This window comes from Chelonia mydas, chromosome 4, assembly GCF_015237465.2.
Source record: "Chelonia mydas isolate rCheMyd1 chromosome 4, rCheMyd1.pri.v2, whole genome shotgun sequence".
NCBI classification, from domain to species: domain Eukaryota; kingdom Metazoa; phylum Chordata; order Testudines; family Cheloniidae; genus Chelonia; species Chelonia mydas.
Genome location: NC_057852.1, coordinates 12669508 through 12693909, shown reverse-complemented (window position 1 = coordinate 12693909; position 24402 = coordinate 12669508). Strand labels below are relative to the sequence as shown.

Genomic DNA, 24402 nt, shown 5'->3' with positions numbered 1-24402 from the left:
AGCACCTGGTATTGGCCACTGTCAGAAGACAGGATACTGGGCTAGATGGACCTTTGGTCAGACCCAGTATGGCCGCTCTTATGTCACCATCCTGGCTGAGAGCTGAGTATTTACTCTAATGGAGCAGTTCAGCAGATTCAGCAGAGGCACTGGACAAAAGGCTGCTGAGCAAATGCATCACGTATTCGCTATCCAGGCCTCAGTTTAGGCGGCAGAGGAAATCCCCACTAAGTGCTGCTGAGGCCAAGGCCCTGGATCAAGTTGAGTGCAGGCTCAAGTTATCATCTGCCTCCTTGTGAGGGCAGCCCGGTAGGATTCCATACGGAACATCGTCAACGTCCCAGAGTCGCCTTTGTCAATATCCGAGCCGGCTGTTCAGTTTACAAGCAAAGGAGAAGTACCCAAGCTAGGTGAGGAAAGCCATAGCCAGTGCTGTCAGCTGTGCTGAAGGCCACGCAGCACAAACTGGAGAAGCCAGTTCCACCAAGCAAAGATCCTTTAAGTCATTGCAAATCCCTTTGGCGGCTCTGCTGCTATCATTTCTCTCCCCTGAGGTCAATGTCACTCTCTGGGTTGCCCTGCCCAGTCACAGCGCTGCTCTCTGTGGTCAGCAGGCACGAATGCCGTCACTCATTTAATGGAGCCATTTTATTTGCTTGTTGTTAAAAATAAAATTTGTGTCAGTCATTAGACAGAGAACTGCAAAAATGATCGGAACATGCCTGTCAAGGCACTTCAGGGTGACCAGAGGTCCCGTTTTTATAAGGACCATCCCTATATTAGGGGCTTTGTCTTATATAGGCGCCTATTACCCCCACCCCCATCACGATTTTTCACACTTGCTATCTGGTCACCCCAAAGCACTTACTGTAGGCACCAACTAGAGACTGAGTCTCTACAGGAAAACCCCCAAATGGATGACAGGATTAACCCCATTGCAGACTGTGACAAAGCTCCTATTGATTTCACTGAGGCAGGAGCAGACCCGAGGGTTATACTGGCTACTAGTCACAAATTCAAGGGCTGCACCCAAGTGGCAGACAGTATCTACGTACATAGTGTTATCAGCAGGAATAGACCAGTCAGAATATTTGCATGTGGTTGTATCTTCCTGGGTAGGTTAAGATGTATCTTTCTTGAGAGGGTGACCAGATGTCCCGATTTTATAGGGACAGTTCCGATGTTTGGGGCTTTGTCTTATATAGGAGCCTATTGCACCCCCCATCCCTCCATGTCCTGATTTTTCACAGTTGCTGTCTGGTAACCCTATGAAAGACGCATCAAGAGCATGAGTATCTGGCTGGTGAATCTTGCCCACATGCTCAGGGTTCAGCTGATCGCCATATTTGGGGTCGGGAAGGAATTTTCCTCCAGGGCAGATTGGAAGAGGCCCTGGGGGTTTTTCACCTTCCTCTGTAGCACGGGGCACGGGTCACTTGCTGGAGGATTCTCTGCACCTTGAAGTCTTTAAACCACAATTTGAGGACTTCAATAGCTCAGACATAGGTGAGAGGTTTATCGCAGGAGTAGGTGGGTGAGATTCGGTGGCCTGCGTTGAGCAGGAGGTCAGACTAGATGATCATAATGGTCCCTTCTGACCTTAAAGTCTATGAGTCTATGATCTAAAGCCCACTGAGGTCAATAGAAAGGCCTTCCCTGGACTTTGGGTCAGGCCCTAGGTGTGGACATCACATTTTCAGGTTGATATTGGCAACCTGGAAAGAGTTCAGAGAAGAGCAATGAAAATGCTGGGGGCTGTGGTGGGAGGCCCAGGTTAATTTATGAGAAAAGATTTTAAAAAAGACTCATGGTGAGAGGCAGCATAATCCGGTGGCTAGAGCATTGGACTGGGAAGCAGAGACCTGCATCCTATTCCCAGCTCTGCCACTGATCTGCTGGGTGACCTTGGGCAAATCACTTCCCCTTTCTAGGGTTTGTCTGTCTGGTCTCTTTAGATTAGAAGCGATTTGGGACAGGGACTGCCTCTTAGTAGGTACGTGCCCAGCACTAAACACCAGGGGGCTTTGACCTTGCTTAAGCAATCTAGGCACTACAATAATAGAAGAAATATGTACAGCTAAGCAACAAATAAAGGCAGAAGGGCATGAAAACAGGCTACAACTATCTGAAAGGTGTAGACCCCAGGGAAGGAGAGGAATCATACACTGTGGGGAAAAGAGATACAACTAGGAGGAATGGGATGAAATTAAGAAAGACTGAATTTCAAGAAAAGCTCCCTATCCGTGAATAGGCTGTAAAATAGTCTCCCAAGGAAAAAGGGTGGAGATTTTTTAAAACTGGACAGCACTGTGCTCTAGAAAATGTCCTGTACAAAGCAATCAAGTGTGACCTGGCTGATCTAAGAAGCCTTTTCTGTCTCTATTGTCTATGATTTTGTGGGTTGACTAGGAATTTCTTTTTAGTTTATTTTTAGGTTTACACTCTGCCTGCAGCTGTGCTAAGGCAGTGAAAAAAACCCAACCAACCAAAAACAAACAAAACCCTGTGGTCAAATAGCTTTGTCCTCACTGCATTCACTGCATTATCTTTACAAGTTAGAGAAGGTGATTCCTCATCTCCAAATCCTCTATGACATCAATGATAAATAAACCAATAAAACAAACCCTGTCTGAAGGCTGGTCCATACCTTTGGATTTTTCATGGATAGGCTGTCTGTCGAGCTGTCTGAAAGACACAGTGACCAAAGATAAAAATTAGGGTTGTCAAGTAATCACAGTTAACTCACACGATTAACTCAAAAAAATGAATTGCAATTAAAAAAATTAGTCACGATGAATCGCACTTATAACAATAGAATACCAACTGAAATTTATTAAATATTTGTGGGTGCTTTTCTACATTTTCAATATTGATTTCAATTACAGAATACAAAGTGCACAGCGCTCACTTTATATTATTATTTATCACAAATATTTGCACTGTAAAAATGATAAACAAAAGAAATAGTATTTTGCAATTCACCTCACACAAGTACTGAAGTGCAATCTCTTTATCGTGAAAGTGTAACTTACAAGGGCAGATTTTTTTTGGTTACATAACTGCACTCAAAACCAAAACAGTGTAAAACTTTAGAACCTACACGTCCACTCAGTCCTCCTACTTATTCTGCCAATCGCTAAGACAGACAAGTTTGTTTACATTAACGGGAGATACTGCTGCCTGCTTCTTATTTACAATGTCACCAGGTGTTCGCACGGCACTTTTGTGGCTGGCGTTGCAAGGTGTTTACGTGCCAGATATGCTAAACATTCGTATGCCCCTTCATGCTTCTGCCACCATTCCAGAGGACATGCTTCCATGCTGATGATGCTCATTAAAAAAAATTAAATTAAATTAAAAATTAACTTTGTGACTGTACTCCTGGGGGGGAGAATTGTATGTCTCCTGCTCTATTTTACCCGCAGTCTGCATATACTTCATGTTATCATAGTCTCGGATGATGACCCAGCACATATTGAATCTATTGCCCCTTGTTAAGTATCCTCACGCCTTCATGTCAACTGTCTAAATGGGCCATCTTGATTATCACTCCAAAAGTTTTTTTCTCCTGCTGATAATAGCTCATCTTAATGAATTAGCCTCTTACTCCACCTTCTCATGTTCTCTATATGTATGTGTATATATATATATATATCTTCTTACTATATGTTCCATTCTATGCATCCGATGAAGTGGGCTGTAGCCCACAAAAGCTTATGCTCAAATAAATTTGTTAGTCTCTAAGGTGCCACAAGTCCTCCTGTTCTTTTTGCAGATACAGACTAACACGGCTCCTACTCTGAGACCCAGCACATGTTCGTTTTAAGAACACTTTCACAGAAGATTTGACAAAACACAAAGAAGGTATGGATGTGAGATTTCTAAAAATAGCTACAGCACTGGACCCAAGGTTTAAGAATCTGAAGTGCCTTCCAAAATCTGAGAGGGATGAGGTGTGGAGCTTGATTTTAGAAGTCTTAAAAGAGCAACACTCTGATGCAGAAACTAGAGAACCCAAACTACCAAAAAAGAAAATCAACCTTCTGCAGTAGTGACTCATGATGATGAAAATGAACATGCGTCGGTCCGCACCGCTTTGGATCGTTATCGAGCAGAACCCATCATCAGCATGGACGCACGTCCTCTGGAATGGTGGTTGAAGCATCAAGGGACATATGAATCTTTAGCACATCTGGCATGTAAATATCTTGCGACACCAACTACAACAGTGCCCTGCGAATGCCTGTTCTCACTTTCAGGTGACATTGTGAACAAGAAGCAGGCAGCATTATCTCCTGCAAATTGTAACAAACCTTGTTTGTCTTAGCGATTGGCTGACCAAGAAGTAGGACCGAGTGGACTTGTAGGCTCTAAAATTGTACATTGTTTTATTTTTGAATGCAGTTTTTTTACATAATTCTACGTTTGTAAGTTCAACTTTCCTGATAAAGAGATTGCACTGCAGTACTTGTATGAGGTGAATTGAAAAACACATTTTGTTTTTTACAGTGCAAATATTTGTAATAAAAAATAAATAGAAAGTGAGCACTGTATACTTTGTATTCAGTGTTGTAATTGAAACTAATATCCTTGAAAATGTAGTAAACATCCAAAAATATTTACAGTAAATGGTATTCTATTGTTGTTTAACAGCGTGACTAATCGCGATTAATTTTGACAGCCACAATAAAAATGTGTAACTGCAGCAGAGTGCTCAAGGATAGAATCACGTACAAATGTGATCAAACACAGCTGATCTGAATTGGGCCAATATACTTTTGAACATGGGTTTTCTTCAATGGTGGGCAGTTAGTGAGTAATTCAATTTTCGGTTACTGCAAGCACCCTGCGCTAGTAATTTCGCGGTAATCATAAACCATGTTATGCACCCTGCACTAGTAATTTCGGGGTAATCATAAACCATGTTATACATCCTGCTTGAAATGGGAAGGAAGGGAAAATAAGCCGTAGTAAGTCTGTTGTACAAATTATTTGCATATTTTGTAAACACTGTGTGATAATTGACCTAGTCCATAGGCATCATAAAAGGGGGAAAATTCCTACCCTAAACTGTAGAATGCAAGAGCCAAATGTTCAGCTGGTGCAAACTGGTGTAGCCCCACTATTGACTTCCATGGCGCTGTGCCAATTTACGCTAGATTCAGATCTCACCCAGTGGCTGAAATATATACGCTCAGAGCCCAGTTGTGCTATCCCACTCGTATTGAACAGTACTTTACTACATACGCAATCTCTGTGATTTTAGTGAGTCTACCCAGGAGTCTACTACTCACTGTGAGCAAGGGTGGCACAAGCTGGCTCTTAAAATTACACATCTACGTGAACTGAAGCACTGAAATTTACCATTTGTAGAAGACTGTTTTATAGGATGTTCAAAGAGGCAAACGCCATTTCTCAAAGTAACATTTGTAGAGAATACAGTGTACCAGCTCAGATGAGCGATGAGAAATTATACGCCACAAGACGAAGAAGATTACAAGAACACGAAACAAAGATGTTTATATGATGATAATTGTTTTCCTTAAACATTGGAAAGAGGAAATTCCAATGAATTGCCGCGATCATGTCAGCTTTAAATGGTATCTGGGTACCAATCCAGGCCTGTAATTAAACGCTCTCCGAGCACTCATAAATCATATGAGAGTGTAAGAGAGAAATTAATTATAAGGTCATAAGTCAGTGGAAGTGCCGTGGTGATACTGCTTCTCAGGCAGCTTCAAAAATCCCCATATGAACAAATAGTACAGAAACTGTTGGAGCTCTCTTTCTTTTAATCACAGTGATGCTTGCAGAAGCATGCAATAAAACACTTACTAAAGGGGATCAACCCTCGTAAAGGAGAAACAATGCTGTGGGATCAGAAAAGCTCCCATCTATTGACATCAATGCAGAAGTTTGATCTTACTGGGATAAGCGATGACCCTAATGCTGGGGGAATGGGAGGGGAATCACACGGAGACATCATCATTCTGTAGAATGTCCTGTTAGTATGCAAAGCATCTATCTGTCAGCGCTCTGTCCAACCAGGAGACTTACTTTATCATACTGCTTTCCCTAATCCTTGCACAACTTTGAGGAACAGTCTGTGATATCAAAGCACATAGTAACCTACTGCTTTTGCCTAATGTTAGCATTCTTATACTTCCTTGGGGCTTGTCTACACAGGGGAGTTATTCTGCAGTAAGGCTGGGAGTTAATTTCCAGTGCTATAGCTATTCTAGAATAACTCCCTGTGTGGGTGCCCTTATTCTGGAGTAAGTGTCCAAAGAGGGACTCATTCCTGAATAGTTATTGCGGAATAGCTTATCCCAAAATAGCTATTCTGGTCAATTTCTCTGTGTAAACAAGCCCTTCAAAAATGGAGAAATCTATCCACAGATTTTTGAATTAATCTGCTATTAAATTTCACTGCATTGTCACTGCTCAAATTCTTTCACACATTGAGGGAGGTACATCAGATGTTCTGGATTAAGAGAATAGCGGCATCTCCTATGTTCTTAAGGTGAAAACCACAAAGCAAAGCAAAATGGTTCTGCTACCTTAAACAGACAAAAACTTTGCACCCGTGTGAGAGGAGAATGACGCCTATGCTGATTTAGATAATAAAAAAAAATGGTAACAGAATACACAGCCTTTTACTGAGTTACTGGTCAAATCCAGCCCAGTTCAGTAGCGATCATGAATTGCTAACATCTGATGGCTCTTCAGTGGTATACACAGGGCCTGGTTTACAATGGCTACCAGTGGCACCATAAGCCGGGCCCATGCTCAGAAGGGCCCTGGCCTGCTCTGCTTGCACTGTGCCCCGAGACCGCTCCCATCCCGCCCACCACTTGCTCCTCCCAGCAAGCCGACGGCTTATCTCTGCCCCCTGGCCGGCCCTCCAGCTCCGGGCAGCCTCTGCTTCCCACCACCTGTGGGGCCCCACCTGTCTCCCTGGAGCTGAGCCACCTGGGACTGGTGCAGAAGCCTGGCCAGTCTCAGCCAATTGTGGGGAGAACAGGTGGGGAGGGGGCCTTGGCTGGGCCCCTCCAGTCAAGTGGGGCCTGAGGGACCCTGGCTGATCTTGCCACTCCCAAGGGGCCAGAGCGATTCCCCGGCCCGGGACCAGCCCTGGCTGCACTGGCGGCTCAGCCCGGCAGACACAGTCGCCCCCCAGCAGGGCCGGTGTGTGCAGTGGGGAGGCAGGGCGTGGGGGAGTGGGTCTCTTGAGGGTCTGGGGGGGTGGGGCTACTGGGCTGTGAGGGGGTGAGGAAGATCTCTGTGTGTTGGGGCACTAGGCAGTGGGGGTTCTGTGTGGGGTGCTGGGCAGTTGTGGTGGGGCTGTGGGCAGGGGGGCGCTGGGCAGGGGTGGGGTTGTGCAGGGCACCGTGTGGTGCAGCATGGACAATTGGGCGTCTGGCAACTGCCAGTTTGTAAACAGTGCCCTTGCACTGGGCTGGGCGGACCATGTCATGCCCCTGGCCGGCCCCTCGCTCTGGGGACCAACACCGCACCGTGCTCCACTGCCCCCATGGCGGCCCACAAATATGTTTTTAACGAAAGGTTAATCCGGCCCTGGGTCTACATGAAATGAATTGGAGGTCTCAGGGGTACTTAGTGGACTGGTGTTCCCACCACAAAAACCACAGCCCGTATCGATACTAACGATCACCCTTGCTGGCAGGCTGTGTACAGGGCCGGAGGCTGAACTACCCTCAGACCTGGAGACAGCAGCCCTCCGGGTCACGGTTAGGCACAAGGGTGGGGTACCTGGCATTCCTCTTGCCCGGGCTGTAATTTAATGGAGCATTTCAGACTCCCGAGCTGATTCCATGGCAGCCAGATGGTGTACTGCCCTGGTGGGAACATGAGAAATGTAGATAGACCAGAGATTAGATAAAACAGCTGCCAATCCAGCAAGGAACATTCATTCTTTTCAAAGCCATTCAAAGAGTGCTCTGGGCAACAGAACAGCCAAACAGCTCCTCCTACACATGGCGGATACAGACGAGGATCAGCCATTGGTCCTTCCTGCTAGAATGGGGTCTCATCCCACTAAATTCACGGTAGGTAAATTTAGAACAAATAAAAGGAAACCCTCCAGGCAGTGTTCAGTCAACCACTGGCATTTACCGCTGCAGGAAGTCGCAGTCAAGTGCTGGGGCTGGAATTCTTTAACTGGCTGGCTAATATTATGACCAATAATAACATTTAAAATAACGCTTGCTAAAAATAAGGACCATGAAACCACAGGCTTCAGGGCCTCAGAAGACATTCCTTGTCCGCCACCCCAGTACAGTGCTGTGCAAGGGGTGAGGTGCATGGTGGGAGGTTTGGGCTCCTCTCTCCAGCACCAGGTATAGGTCACTGCTGGAGTAGAATAAGCAACGGCAGATCCAGCGTTTCCGCTGTATTCAGTGCTCTACTTTACAATGAAAGAGGTGCCCAGGCTCAAGCAATTAGGGGCCGGGGCTCAAGTAATATTTTTACATTCATAAGGGATGCAGCCCCAGAGGTGCTGGGACTCTGAACTGCCAAGCCCGGAGGTGCCAGGGCTCCGCTCTGGCACAAATCAAGCACTGACTGTATTGATTCTTGCAGAGACCAAAGACACACGGAGTCCGTTCCTACCCTGAGGGACACTGGTATAAAGTGAGAGCAACTTCATGGAAGCCCCTGGAGCGTCTCCAGAAGGGCAGAGGCCTTGGGGGGAGGGATAGCTCAGTGGTTTGAGCATTGGCCTGCTAAATCTAGGCTTGTGAGTTCAATCCTTGAGGGGGCCATTTAGCGATCTGGGCAAAAATTGGGGATTGGTCCTGCTTTGAGTAGGGGGTTGGACTAGATCCCTTCCAAGCCTGATCGTCTATCATCCTATGAGGAGAATTGCAGCCACCCCACCTGTGGACCGCTCTCATTTCCCACCGTGTAAATCCGGAAGAAGTGCATTGCTTGCCGCGGGAGCTACTCCAGATCTACCCCGGGGTAACTGAGAGCAGAATTTGGCCCACTGATTTCCAGCCCTTGGAAGCTTTCGTTTCCTTCCTGCCCTGCCGCAGGTGCCTGGTTCTCTGGTCCTCTGGCCCCGGCTCGGCGCCCCTGCCGCCTGGAGCTAGGCCGGGGACAGGGTCTCTCCCTCCCGCCGCGCGGGGGGTCCCGGCGCCCCGGGGCGCTGCGCTGCCTGGGCTGGGAGGAGCCGAGGGGCCCGCCCGGTGACCCGGCCCGGCGGCGTGCGAGGGAAGCCGGGGGCGGAGGAGGGATTCCCCGGCCGGCCGGCGGCTGCACAGCCGGCTCGCTGAAGCAATCCTCCCCGGGGCGCCGGGACAGGGCGGCCGGCCCCAGCCTCCGCGGCTGGCCCCGGGATTTCGTCACCTGGGAACCCGAGCCGCGGCTTCCGCCTCCTCCCGGGCAGGGTATAAAGGGCGAGGCGGCGGCGGCCGGGGCTGCAACCAGCCTGTGGCCGACGCCGGAGCCGCCCGCTGCCCTGAAGCTCCAGCGCCGCGTCTCCCCCGGGATCCGGAGCGGTGCGGGATGGACGCTGGTGGCTGCCCGAGGATGCGGAGCGCGCTGCTTTGCCTCGGTAAGCGGCGCCCTTTGGGGCTCTCCTGAGCGCTCCGCGGCGGGTGCCGGGGGCCCGGGGCAGCCGGGGGGGGGGGGGCTCGGGGCAGGCTCTGGCGTGGCCCGCTGCCCATGCCCTGCCCGCCTGCCGTGCGTGCCCCGCTGCCACTCGTGGGAGCGGGCAACCGGAGCTGGGCTCCCTCCAGCCGCGGCGCACGGGAGGCCGGAAGGGAGGCGGCGAGTCTCTGCATGTCCTTCCACCATCGCCGGGGCAGGCAGCAGGGACGGTCCTGTCGGCTCGGGCGGCCTGAGCCTGCGGGGCTGCTTTGAATGGAGCCCTCTGGTGAAATCGCAGAGGGCTGTTGTCGCTGAAGGGCTCGCCGGCCTCATTGGTTTCTGGCCAGGCTTTTTAGGAAGTTTAGGGCCAGGTGTCCTCCGCACTGATCAGTAGCTGAGACTGGCCCCAAGGAAAGCAATGGCATTGCTTGGGTAGTAAGGTGGCAGGTGAGGGTATCCAATCTGGCTCTTGTAGGTGTCCACAGGGTCTCCCTTGCTTTCAACTGCCTCATGGTTTTAGAAAATATTAATCCCTTAAGGGAAAAAAAAAACAATTTTGTGTTCTGTTATTTCTTGTATGCAGGGTAGCTGTAGCCCTGTTGGTCCCAGGATATTAGAGAGAGGCAGTTCCTGGGGAAATATCTTCTATTGGACCAACTTGGACTCCAAAGCTTCTCTCTCTCATCAGCAGAAGTTGGTCCACTAAAAGATGTTTCTCCACCCACCTCATCTCTCTATTTCTTGGGATCTGAGCAGCAAGCTGGGCTCTTAAAATCTCAGGACCATCCTTGCAGTCTCATGAAGACAAAACTCCCATTGACCTCAATGAGAGCTTTGCATCTGTAAGGACTGTGGGATCCCACCCTCTATATATGGTAATCATCATCCCATTCAGAGAAGGTCCTGCAGTCTTTAACTCTCAGTGACCTCAATGGGAGGTTTTCCCAGGACAGACTGAAGGGTAAGGGCCTGCCTTCTTCTCATAAAATGGTGACCAGTTTCCCCTGTTGTCTAGGTTCTTCACCTTTTCAGTGCAGTTCAGTAATAAATTCAGTGTATGTCTGAAAGTTTGGCAAAGCCATGGGCGCCTAACCTGTGCATCTGTAGAGCTAGGACCCACGTTGATGGAGCAATAACAAATGCTTGTACTGCACCTTTGCTGGGCAGTGGTAGTGGTGACCCATGCTTATTGCTGCAAACTGACCAACTAAGAGCATGACTTCGCTTTGGTGCAAGGAAGATCAGAATCAGGCCCAGTGGGAGTTGTGCCCAGGTATCTGAGGGCAGAGTTGGGCCCAAAGTGTTTGAAAACGCCATTCATTGCTCTGTAATTCCAAAGTCTATTTTAATGTCTACAATGGGTTGTTAATTGAGACATTAAATAACAGAATTACATTGTTACCATACACCTAGTGCTTTTGAGCCTTCGCAAAGATGCTTAATTACAGAGCGGCTGTTTCATCATCTGCCAAGCCTATTTCAGCATGAGCTCATCAGTTTCTGTTTTCCACATTTACTTCCATGCCACTTTACATTCCAGCTATTATACCACCATTTTATTTGCCAACACGTTACAAATAAGCCATGGGCCTTTGTAATCTGGGCATGGACTGTTTCCAGCACAAGGATGACATTGAAATGTGTTGTGCAAATGTCTGTGAACCGATGTCTCTTTTGGCATGCGTAAAAGCTCCTAGTAAAAAGGCTAGATTTGACCACCCTTACTCACAGAGGGCCAGATTGTGATATGCCACATTAAACCGAGCTGAATAGTGCACTACTCTACAAATGGACCCATTGGCTTCAGTGGAAGTAAGGTGCTCCTCAGTAAAAGCCAGATTCCTTCACTCTGGCCTATGGAAGAAGAATGTGCCTCCTGAAATCTACTCCACGTTCCTAGTTTTGGAGGGGATGTGTCTTTCCGGCCGCCACCCTTAAACCTTCGTCTATTTCATGACCGAATCTTATAAAACGATTTAGAGACATTACTGTGGGCCACAGTGTGATCCTCTTATTCATACTGAAGAGCTCCTTCCCCCCAGAGGTTGTCCCAGTCAGTCCTTGATGCCGCTTGTAGAAGTAAGGCGCTACTACCTGGATGAGCGTATGGGTCTGATAGTCTGGCCCTTTGTGATCTAAGGAGTTGTGGTCCAGAATCTTTAAACGTCTTGAACAATTTCTCAGCTGATTTAGAGCACTAGTGTAAAGGTGAACTTGTGTTCAGGAAGGTAAACCTGGAAAGGAATCATTAGCATGGATTTGGGCAGCCCTGCGATAAAGGCTTATTTTTGCCTGCAACACTTTTAGCCAGTCCTGTAAAAGATGTATTAACTAGGAAAAAGAAATGTTATTTATAAGGTTAAAGCAGCTAAACAATCAAATTGAGGGCATTATCACCGTGACGCTGGCTGAGAGATGATGATAGTAGCTGCTATAACATGGAAGGTTTATATGTCCTTTAGGGCTAACCCAAGCTAAACAGCTAGGGACCCCTTGCTTATGCTTAGAAATCTTCACCTCTCAGACTTCAAGCAGCATTGGGATACTAATTCCTTCTTAACAGGGATTTTTCCCCCCCTTCCCTGGCATTCAAGTTGTGATGGGATGGGGGCTTGTGCACTACCCTCTTCAGAGATGTGGGGAAGCAATCAACAAAGTCTTTTGTCTACTGATGTTCCACAGTCCATAGTGTCTATAGGCCTTTTTTTGTTGGGAAGGAGATAACCAAGAGGGGTTATTTCACATTTGGTAATGCTTCTCTGTGGTTTTACAGTCTTGGCAAATGTGTTTATAGTTACAGAACAAACACTTAAACATTCCCTTATAACATGGGATACAGATATAACATGCAGCATCCTACAAGCATTCCATAAAGTTTAAGCACATTCTTATAACTCTAATATCTATTTTAACAATACTAACTCAGAGACGAGCCAGACAACTATGCGTTTGTAAGCGATCAGTGAGGCTGAGTGGCATTGGGATGAGCTGGCACTTGATCTGCCAGCGTCACGGTAATAATACCCTCAATTTGATTGTCCGTAATCCCCACTTAAAGATGCACCAAATTGCACTGAATTAAAAGATTAGCTCATCTCCACCACTAACCTACATCCAAATGTAATGATATGCAAATGTGCTAATTAACATATATATTAACACGTTCCACTGATGACAGTGGGAACTTTTTCCAAAGACGCTTTCCCAGAGGTGCACAGGGAGGAATTCAGACAGCACATCCTAAGTGTGGACATTATAAAATACACCGTTACTTTTAATGGGCCCAATCCTGCCCCCTTTTGACGTCAAAGGCAGTTTTGTCATTGACTTCAATGGGTGTAAGATCAAGTCCCAAACGAAATGAAGCGATTAGTTGAATTATGCCTTCCATGAACAAACTGCTACACAGCATGGCCCAGAACTTAGTGGTAAAACACACTCATTTGTGCCAGCCTAACTTATGCACCCAAATACTAGACGTGCCCACACAACTACCTGATTTACAGATGTACATTTGGAACTTGCACAGCTAAGTCACTTGCACACAGTTATTTATGTGTGAATAGCTTTCTCTCTTGTACTGTATTGAAATGTGGGGCGTGTGACCTTGCTAACCATGGTCAGGAATGTTCCTTCATGTTAAATTCATATATTGCTGATGACAAGTAAAACCTGAAAGTGACAAAATGACATCTGAGAAACTATTTCAAAAATAAAAAGATTGGGCTGTATTGCCTTAAAATGGGTTTAAATTTGCTGGAAGGATGTGACATAGATAACTGAGAATCAGCTCCATTGTAATGGGAACATATTAGAATTACTTTTACCTAAGACCCTACTGACCACTCTTGGTAGCTGTTGCATATTGCACTCTGTTATGGAAAATCCCTGGTATACCACCCTTGGTCTGATTCTCTTCACCCCACACTTGGTCAACAGCATTAAGATTCCAGTAAGGCAGCCTGCAAGTATGACAATGCTAACCTTTGGTAAAGCAGGAAAAAGCATTCCATTTACATTCCAGCCATGCAGCAATAAATGTAAAAGTAACATTCCAGTGAATCAGTAATACCCACCATCTTGCTACACTCTGCAGTACAAGATAACAGTATTTGCTTACTGATCAAGGTAGTGGTATTAATACAAACAGGACCCCACCTTTCCCAGAATCCTCATTCGACACTCACCATAGCAGCAATAGACACATGCGTGTTGTGAAATTAACAGCCACCTGCAGGTAGTCATTATGGGAAAGGCTCTCCGCTTCGATCTACAATGCAGATCCCTTATCCACCACCCGGATCGCCTTTGCACTCCCATTGACGTCATTGGGAATTGCGTGTATGGAAAAAGGCCAGAATGTGCAACAAAGATCCCCTGTGCAGATTGGAGAGGAGAATTTTGTCCTAATGCCAGAAGATACAAAGGTGTATCTGAAAATGTACTTGCCATGTTGTGCTTTTGTAATGAACTTCTCTCCCCCACCTATCTGCAATCACCTAACAAAGGAGCCCATCAGCTATTCTGCATAGGCAGCAAGTGACATGTTTTAGTCTGGGCTCTGACATTGCTGGCTTATTTTGTCTCTTTCTGTTGCTTAAATATGCATGTGTTCACTGTCTCAGGATGGACAATACTGGGCCACATTGAAGGGAAGTGTTGATAGGAGACACCTGGTATACCATTCAGGACTAAAGGAAGTTGCAGCTTTTGCACATACAGGGATTTCCAACTCTTTAGTTAGGGTTTTTAGTAAGGCCAGGTTCTGATCTCATTTACACCAGTGTAAATCCATCAGAAATCTCTTAATTTTAGCAGAGTCATTCTGGATTTACAATCGTGTAAATGAGATCAGAATCATACCTATTCTTTTTCTTTTTCACCCAACAGAGCCTAATGCCTACAAAGGATCTAGAGCCTCTTGGGTTAAATTCTGCTTTCTGGTACATATGCACGGCCCCCATTGGCTTCAGTGGGAATTGTCTGTGTGAACCTATAAGGCAGAATTTGGCTTGTGCTATTCTCTGGAGAGCAGGTGAAGCTGGTCTCTTAAATTCACAGAATTTTTGTGGGTGCGAGATGAGAGTTGGGTTAGTTGACACTTATACATTCAACATTACCCCTGTGGTACAGTAGTGTGAGTGGGGTGCTTTTGAAAACCCCACTCCCTACCATTGATTTCAATGGGAGCAGAGTTCGGCCAACGTTGAGCACTCTTAAAAATCTCGGCATCAGTACCCAACTACCAGGGGCAAGTATCGTGAGTCAAGGATCTTGTACAGGTAAACCTCCCGTCCAGGGAGATATTTACTTGGGAAAAGAGCTCAGGATTTGGTCTGTGTTTTGGCCCAGGTCCTCAGCTGCTGTAAATAAACATAGCTCTACTGTAACAAATGCAGCAGCATTGATTGACGCCAGCTGATGATCTGGCTCTTTGTTTCTAAATGTGAATTCATTTGAAAGGTCAGGTTTTGGGGTTTTTTGTTTTTTTCCCAAAACACTATGCGTTGGGGTAACACTGCTCCACTCAGTCAAATGGTCCCATTGAAGTCAATGGCCAACACTCAGTGCCTTTGAAAAACCCACCTCGTAAAGGAAGCCCACCTGGAGCTCTTCCCCACTCCCATCTCATGCAATGGGAGTTCTGGCTGAGTAATGCTGGCAGGATTTAATTTTCATTGATTTGGAATATTTTTAATGTGTTTTTTTTTTTTTTAAAAGAAACAAAAACAAACAACCGTTTGTTTTCCTGTGACATAACACTGTTCCCATGGCTTCCCCCGGCAAAATAGGAATCTATGCCCACTTTTCCCGTTACACTAGCTATACTAGATAAAGATGTAAACTGAGTAATCGTCTCATTGTTTCATTAAAATGTTGGGTTTCAGAATAGAAAGTGACAAATATATATTTTAAGAGGGACAGAATTGACGTGACTCCATGGTTCATGTGAAATACATAGCACTTGGAAGTGCCTTGTTAACTGAAATGAAGGAGAAAAGGGAAGCCTATTAGCAATAGTATAAAATGGAGTGGCAGCAGGAAGTCCGTAATCATTTTGGAACTGACGTGGCTGAAACATAAGGAAACTTTCTAATAACTGGAAGTTTAATAAAAAGGATGATCGCGAAATTATGAAGGCACACTTCCTTCATTAGGCACTCATGACCTGACAAGTCGAAAGATGCTCGCAGCCCAAAGGCAAAGACAGAAATTACAGACTGCAATGGAATGGGGCTGACAATTAAACAGTTCATGAGCGGGTTAGCTTGTGACCACAGCAAAGGTGTTAGCAAAGCGGATTTCGTGACCAGTTTGGGCAAAGATTGATTATTCATCATGGGACTTCCGAATATTTGTAAGGATTAGTATCAAAACCTGTGCGGGGATGCACATTCCATTGATGGAATACCTGAAATCTATACTGGGGCAGCACCTTCTAACTCGAAGGACGCCAGGGTGCTTTACAAACTGTATCTCTAGGATTTCCCCTCATTGCTATCATGTGGCCACTTCTGCTATGCAAATGCAACAGCCATTCTGTGTCAGCAATACGGCACTGTGTGGATTTCTGGAGGTGAACTGAAGGGAAATGTACCCAGTTTAAACTACAGAGCCAGAGACTAGTCACACTTTTCCTGGGATCTTGTTCCTATTTCTCAATGGTTCACAAACCAATACACATGCAAATACAGCTGGAATTTTCCAAGGCACTGAAGGGAGTTAGGAACCTAATACCCATTGATGTTCAATGGTGACTGAGTGCCTGACTTCCTTAGGCAACACTGAAAAGGAGTACTTGTGGCACCTTAGAGACTAACCAGTTTATTTGAGCATAAGCTTTCGTGAGCATAAGTTTTTGTGATGCATCTGATGAAGTGAGCTGTAGCTCACGAAAGCTTATGCTCAAATAAACTGGTTAGTCTCTAAGGTGCCACAAGTACTCCTTTTCTTTTTGCGAATACAGACTAACACGGCTGTTACTCTGAAACCTGTCATTAGGCAACACTGATGATCCCCACCTACATGTGATTGCATGCACAAATGGGATATTTATGTGCATAGATGGCCAGTTAAGTATCTAACTAGCCACTTGAATGAGCAAATATCTAGCTTGTGATCTCAGGCCTGATAACCATGTGTGTGGTACAAAATCAAACCCTTGGTGACCAGCTTTCACACAGGCATCATCTGAGCAGATGGTGTCCCCTAAACCCCAGAGCAGGGTGTTGGTTCAATGCTGACTCAGCAGAAAGAGTGCCATCTGCTGAGTCACCAATGCTTCCCGCAGCATCTGGGGGGTTGCCTTTTAAAACTCCTCCTCAGTACTTGACCTATTTTGGTCTTGCTTGATTTATGAGTTCTAACAAGATTAGTCTCCCCATTAACTTCAATTGGGCAAGCCCTGGGAATGGGAGCCTAGCATTTAAAAACAAATTTATTTAGGAGATCAGCCAAAACTTTAAAAGGTAAATGGCAGTGAAGACGTGAACTTTCTCGTATTTTGAGTGCAAATTTTGTGTGAGAAGTTCCTATTGCATCGATGGAGTATGTACATCCCAGTGTGGCATTTGGTACTTAGTTAGATCAGTGTGAGATCCATAGCCCCAAATCGGCAAAATGTCTGAGCACATGCTTAAGTTCCATTGAAGTCCATGGGATTTCAGCATGTGCTTAAAGGTAAGCATGTGCTTAAGTGTTTTTACATAGTCAGGACCCATGTCCGTGAGGTTCATACCACTGAGGCTGTAGTCAGAACATGGGTCAAATCCTGTTCCCCTTCTCATTCATACAATCCCAATTCAACAAAGCATTTAAGCACATATTTAAATTCATCCCTACTGAACCTAGCAGTTAAACACAGGTTTAAATTAATCCCTGTTCCTATCACTATGTACTTTGCTGAATTGGGGCCATAGACCTCCAACATGGTGGTTTTATTATTGATTATTGCATTTTAGTATTTGTGTTTGGATTGGTTGATCCTAAGGACCATACCTGTATTTGTTCTCTGGCTATATTAGTAGGTTTATGTTGAGATTACGATTAAACTCCAGAAATAAGTAAAGAAAATCTCTCAAACTGATTAGTACTCCAAATACTATAACTAGAAGAGATTCCTCCAACACCACTTTTATTTCTTTGTGCCATTAATAGGAATTTTTGTTATTTGTCTGTCCCATAGGCTTTTATCTATTGCAAGCTGTCTTTGGTACAACAGTGATCCCGTTATGTGAACCAAATGAAATGGAAAACTGTACAACAGCGCTGAGTAAGTACGACATTTTAACACTGCCTCTTTAAAGACATGGCCCGTTCAGCAAAAGTCTTCCGCGTCTGGCAATCCCCATTTTTCTCAGTGAGAGCTGAGCGCTTTTAAAAACAAAGTGAGTTAATATTTTTGGGCCTGCAAGGTGCTGGGGCTGAGAAGAGTTCCAAAAGTTACTAAGCGTCTAGCCGATCCAACCCTGAGTCTCTATTCCCTTTTATTAAACCGAGAGTGTTAAATAATTATGCCTCAGAAAACAATTCACTGTGGTACAGTATCAACTGAAATAGCTACTCTTGTATCCAGAATCCCCACTAGAAAAAACAATCGGGGTGGGATTTTCAAAGCCCATCTCAAGGGTTTGGCTGCCTAAACCCTATTTATTATAATGGGAATTGGCTTTGAAAATTTCAGCCCTAGGCTAGGTTTCATAAGAATAAATGCAAATGATACAGATAAACTCTGAGCAGTGTTAAGAAATGCAGGCAAAATTATTGCAAAAAAGACTAACAAAACATTAACCAAATCTACTTCCAGTTCAGACGGAGAATAACCCGCGGGTGGCTCAAGTTGGGATAACCAGATGCAAGGCTGAAATGCAAGACTACTGCTTCCATGGGCAGTGCATGTACCTTGTGGACTTAGACGAACATTACTGTAGGTAAGAGGAAATTTGTAGAATACCATTTTGCCATTTCTTCCTGAGTTCGAGTGCATATGTGAATTGCACGCAATTGCATGAACTGGCTTTGATCTCACCTGTCACCTGCTTTCAGACTCTTGTCACATGAAAATCAAAAGCAATTTAGGGCACTGATGCAGTGAGGTATTTAAGCACTTGTCAAACTTTAAGCATATGAGTAATCCCCTTGATTTCAATGGGACTTGAATTCAGTGGTTTGAACTGACTGCAGTCAATTGGACTATGCGTGTGCATAAACTTAGGCACATGCTTAAATATCTTGCTGAATCGGGGCCTGAACCTGGAGAGGGAAAAACCAAAATAATGGCAAGTCACATAGGATGGCCCATTAGTACAGATCTTAAACTAGTCATTGGTCAATCATTGCAGCAATGCGTAAGTCACTTACGCTGGTGTAAATGAGGAGTAATTCTCTGGATTTACACCAGTGGAAGAGAGGAAAATGTGCCGAACAACTTCTGCATACAGCATCTGACTTCCCAAGCCTGGTTTGGGCCAAACAGCCCATTGTTTCTTTATGAGCTTTGCCTCCACATGGCCCTGCAGGGCCAAGATCCTGGATATCTTATGAAGGCATTACCCTCTTCCCAGAGATGCTAGAGCAATGGGGTTTATTGAGAACCCAATTCAATCCTAGAAATTAGACATGGAAAGGAGCTGTTATCTGGTCTTGCATGTGCCGTTGCATGATTGTTCTCTGCAGGAAATTTTCTGGAGCTTCCCCATCCATAGTCTTCCATATTGACATTGGGTTTCAAACCAACACGGTGTATTTTTCTATAACAGTGACTTCCTTTGTTTTTTCAGGTGTGATGTAGGCTTCTCTGGGGTCCGATGTGTGCATTCGGAACTTCTCAAACAGCACCTAAGCAAAGAATATTTGGCACTGACCATTATTTTAATCCTATTTTTCCTCATTACAATCTTGGTTACAACATACTACTTATACAAATGGTAAGGCACTCTCCTATTTTACTGTGTGCTCTTAAAATATGACTCAGCTTCTCCAGCAAGGGAGAAAAGCTTTGGTTTTAACGAAGATGTCAGATGAGGAGTTCACAAAGAAGTCACATTGAGATTTTTTTTTTTCTTCTTGATTACATTAAGTTTTTTCGGATGCCGCGCATGCTTATTACACTGCGCTTATTGACTTAACTACTTTTGAAAAGGGTGGATGAATTATGTTTGCTTTGGCTACATGATCATAAATGAAACTTTGTGTCTTTGCTAAAATGTATGATACATTGTTGGCATCCTGAATAGCACTAGTTCAAACAAGGGACTCGCATTCCTAGGGCACAGCTCTATCCACTGAATATGGAGAGAAACTAGAATGAAAACCATCTGGGGCCATGCCAACAATCCGGACAGCAGGAAGCATGGGCTCACCCTTCTCTGTAAGGATATGGGGCAGTTCTATGGAACCACCACTAAATGAGTCAGAGTTGGCTCAGAGTCCTGTGGCACCTTATAGGCTGACAGACGGATTGGAGCATCAGCTGTTGGTCTATCAGGTGCCACAGGCCTCTTTGCCGCTTTTACAGATCCAGACGAACACGGCTACCCCTCTGATACTTGACTCAGTTATCTACTCCAGACTACTCAGGTTCTGACTCCTGGTGACGAAACAGCCAAACCAGACAGGTTTCCAATTATATAGAAAATCTAAATGCTTAAGCAAAAAGAACTAAGCAAAAAATAACTAAGCAAAAAGGATAAAAGGGGGTTAATGACAAATAATCACCTTAATCTAGTTACCAGGTTGGTCCAACCATAACCATTAAACCAACTGTTCTTTAATAAGCTATCTAATACATTTGGTATCATGGGATGTTTGTTCAGCAGTCAACATTATCCATCTCCAGGCCAATTGATATTTTTATATATACTGCAGAATGGCTGAGACAGGGAGGTTCACAGCACCCCCGGGTTGAAGACTACACTCTGATGCTTTAGTTTAGGCAGCCTCCCCAAACTTTGGGTGGTTAGGTGACCGCAAATCTTTCTCTATCCCTAGAAGGGTTCTCTGAAATGTTCCAGCATAACTCAAGACAACATAATTTGTTGCACTTTACAACTCAAAGGAATAGCGTAGGTGAGGATAACGTGATTTCTCAGTATTAAATACACAACTTCTAATGTGTAATATGTGATCTTTCAAATAGCAAGATTATTTAACGTAGGGCTGTTGTGGGTGTTTTACCTAGTCTCTGGGTGCTGTTTGCAGTTAAATTCTGTGGGTTCTTTGTGTGCACGTATGCCCACCCTCTCATTACTACTAGCAATCTGCTGGAGTTCAAAAAAATTCCAAGGGTAAGAATACTAAAATGGAGGCATCACTCTCCTAACAAAACGTAGAAAAAGGAAACAAACCCCCAAAAGGTCAATACCTATGCAGGAGGCTTGTTGTATCTGTTTAATTCAGGTCTATGGTTGAAATGGTTAGCTGGTGATTTTCTTGGTTCAGTTGTTGAACATAAGCTCTAGCCAGCCAGCAGAAGTCTAGCACTTTATGGGATTTAAGAAAATGTTTTTGTACTTTGTTGAACAGGGAAGTTTTTTTGCTCGGCACCTTGTAGGATGGAAGCCTCTATGGAGAAGTGGAATAAGTGTTAGAGCTGCTAAGTGGCCTTTTCTTTCAGGCACAGTTATGCGTTTCATTGCTTTTTCTCTGGAGGCAACATTTTAACAACCTCTCTGATCTTAATATTTCCAGGTACCAAAACAAGAAGGAGACGCAAGCCAACAACCAAGAATACAAGGAGGTTGATGTCCATGAGAAGAACTCAGCGCTGCTTCCCTAGTGAAGGGGGAGAGAAACACACACACAGACCAAGGATTTGTCAGCTCACAGCTATTTAATATTAACCTTATTTTATTAATATTTATATGTTCTAAACAAAACAATTTAAATTTGTATTAATCAGAATCAATATACAGGTCAAAAATGGATTTTTTTTTTAGTATAAATATTTGAATGTCTTTATTTTTAATGTTTTTATTTTTTTATTTTAATGTTGAATATTTAATACTATCCAATGTGGAGTTAAAAAAAAAATCCTACCTCTACGTAGGATTATACATAGATATATATTTTTATAAAAAATGTAAGCTTTTTGCCAGTAATAGCTGGCCTACCAAAATACTTTGTTTTTAAAAAAAAAAAAAAACAATACAATTTTGTATTTGTTCATGTGAACATAATGAATGTACTTATGCTTCTTAAAATTAAGTCTTCTAAATTGGGTTGAATGAATGTGGTGTAACAATGGCAGGCAGTTTACCTGATCCATGCACTCAACTTCAGGGAAGTTGATGGATAATCAGACCTGAAAACATGGAAAGTACCTCTGGCCCTGGGAAATGTTGCTCCTCTATTCAGACTGATGTTGATTGCTAGTTTGTAGTTGGGGGTGTATTGTCATATATTTGCATCATGTTATGTTGCATACCTATGCAGGGCGGTTTTCATCAAAACTAAACTGAGGTCTAATATTCATCTTTCAGTGAAGGCCTTGTTACTGGCACAATTTTGACACCCATGTGGGAAAGTAAGGAGGTGTAAGATGTTCTCTTACTTTTCTAGGCAGGCTACTGGCTGCCCCTTAATTAGGGGAGATTGTAAATCAACCAATCATTATCACAGTCCTTTATAGTGAGGACTGTCTTCTTCTTCAGAATATTTAAGTCACACATTCCCTTACAACAACTCAGTTTGCATTTTGGGACCGATACGCAACTGTTCTGTTAGCCTCATACATGCTGCCGGATAGGCCTTGTCCACACTAGAAAGAGTTAGCAGGCACAGCCAAAACTTCCAGTTGAGCACTGGAAAGTCTGACCCACACAGGTTAAAGGTGTGGAGAGGTGGCTGATGCAGCAAGGCAATTTGTCCCTGAATGCGCCCCCATCCTCTCTGTACATCCCACATGTGGAGGCTACCGCTGGCTCTTCTCTTCCTGTGACCAGACATGTCTCCCCACTGCCCCCTCCACCCGGCCAGTACAGATAGGGCTCAGCTGGTGGCTGAATGGCCATGGGTGAGAAGAAGCTGAAGCAAGATATGTTGCTACCGGATCTGTGATACATGTGGAGGGGTGGGGGAAGTATCTCCCTTTGATGGACACCCAGCAAGCCAGTTAGCTGTAAAATCCCTCTTGGTCTGTTCTCTGCTTGCTTTACCTGTAAAGGGTTAACAAGCACCCAGGTAAAAGAAAAGGAGTGGGCACCTGACCAAAAGAGCCAATGGGAAGATAGAACTTTTTAAAATAGGGAAAGAAACTTTCCCTTTGTCTGGTCTCTGGGCTGCAGGGACAGAGCAGCAATGCTGTATAAGGCTTGAACCAGGTATGAACCTTCCATACCTAGAAGAAATTATTTGGGATAGGGAATATTTAGTTAGACACAATCAGGTTTATATTTTATTTTGGCTTGTGGATCTCCTCTGTGCTAACCCCAGATGCTTTTATTTGCTTGTAACCTTTAAGCTGAACCCCCAAGAAAGCTATTTTGGATGCTTGGTTTTTGGAATTGTTCTTTTAAATTCTAGCAAAAAGTTCCAGATGTAATGTTTTCCTTTTTTGTTGTTAATAAAATTTACCTTTTTTAAGAACAGGATTGGATTTTTGGTGTCCTAAGAGGTTTGTGCACGTTGTTTGATTAGCTGGTAGCCACAGCTAATTTCCTTTGTTTTCTTTCTCCGCTCTTCCCCGAAGGGGGGCGGGGACTGAAGGGGCTTGAGGGTACCCCACAGGGAGGAATTCCCAAGTGCTCCTTCCTGGGTCCAAGGGGTGTTTGTTTTTTTGCAGTTGGGTGGTGGCAGCATTTACCAAGCCAAGGTCAGAGAGAAGCTGTAACCTTGGGAGTGCAATACAAGCCTGAAGAGGCCAGTATTAATGTTTAAAATCCTTGTGGGCCCCCACCTTCTGCACTTGGAGTGACAGAGTGGTGATTCAGCCTTGACAGGGTCGCACTGACCACTTGAAATGGGTGTGCATGTTGCTTTCTTCTGTTCCCCTCTGCTGTGGGATGCAGCTGATGGCCCAACAGTCTTCATCAAGCTCAGCTGTAGCTTCATCAACCCAATGACATCTTTGTGGGAGTGAAATCTTACTGGAAACAAACTCAGTCCCATTGTTCTTTGGTGTTGCTGCCCTGGTGTTCCTCTGGCAGGTGGACTCAAAGCAGGGGTGACAATGACTGTACTGCCTACCCTGACTGGACCTCACCTCCAAATTTCCTTTCTTCTCTGGAACGAAGCAGGAATGGAAGGGGTGCTAGGAAATTGCGTTTTTTCTCTTTCACAAAACTCAGTACGGGCACAGGACGTAACTGGAGTTAGTAGAAAAAAAATAATTTTAATGCATAATTTCTGGTGAATACAAGTGACACTTTTGCAAACCATTTAGGCCAAAATTTGCCAGACTTTTACATTATTAACCAGTAGCTTCAGGTAGCTTGAAATCCTTAACAGAGACTGTGAGTGCAATTTGTTGGGATGGTGGCGAATTGGCGTGGCCGTACTGAACGAATGGTGCTAGAACATGGCTTGACATGACTGAACTGCGAAAGAGGATTCTGGGAGCAGAATCCTCTCTTAGCATCAAGCAGATGCCAGAGCTGCAACTGACTGGCTCCATGCTGCGTGTAGGATCAATACTGATCTTTGGGTCAGCAAATAAGTCCACCTGAAAGCAAAGAACATGTGTAGAATGTCCTAAATGGAGCATGGGCTGATGGGGGCATATTGACCCCGTTGAAGGACGTCACGCAGGGGGCTGAAGTGAATGATTGATAAGGGAGTGAATGTGGGGTA

The 24402-nt window shown here is 44.8% G+C and overlaps 1 protein-coding gene across 1 annotated transcript; it reads left to right on the top strand.

Moving 5' to 3' along the window:
* The first annotated feature begins 9297 nt into the window (after positions 1-9297).
* EREG (epiregulin) lies at positions 9298-23201 on the top strand. The gene is made up of 5 exons (XM_037896663.2): positions 9298-9580; positions 17801-17887; positions 18422-18545; positions 19395-19541; positions 21304-23201. Exons 1-5 carry the CDS (start codon positions 9532-9534, stop codon positions 21389-21391), a joined length of 495 nt encoding a protein of 164 aa, XP_037752591.1. The 5' UTR covers positions 9298-9531; the 3' UTR covers positions 21392-23201.
* Positions 23202-24402: the final 1201 nt, after the last annotated feature.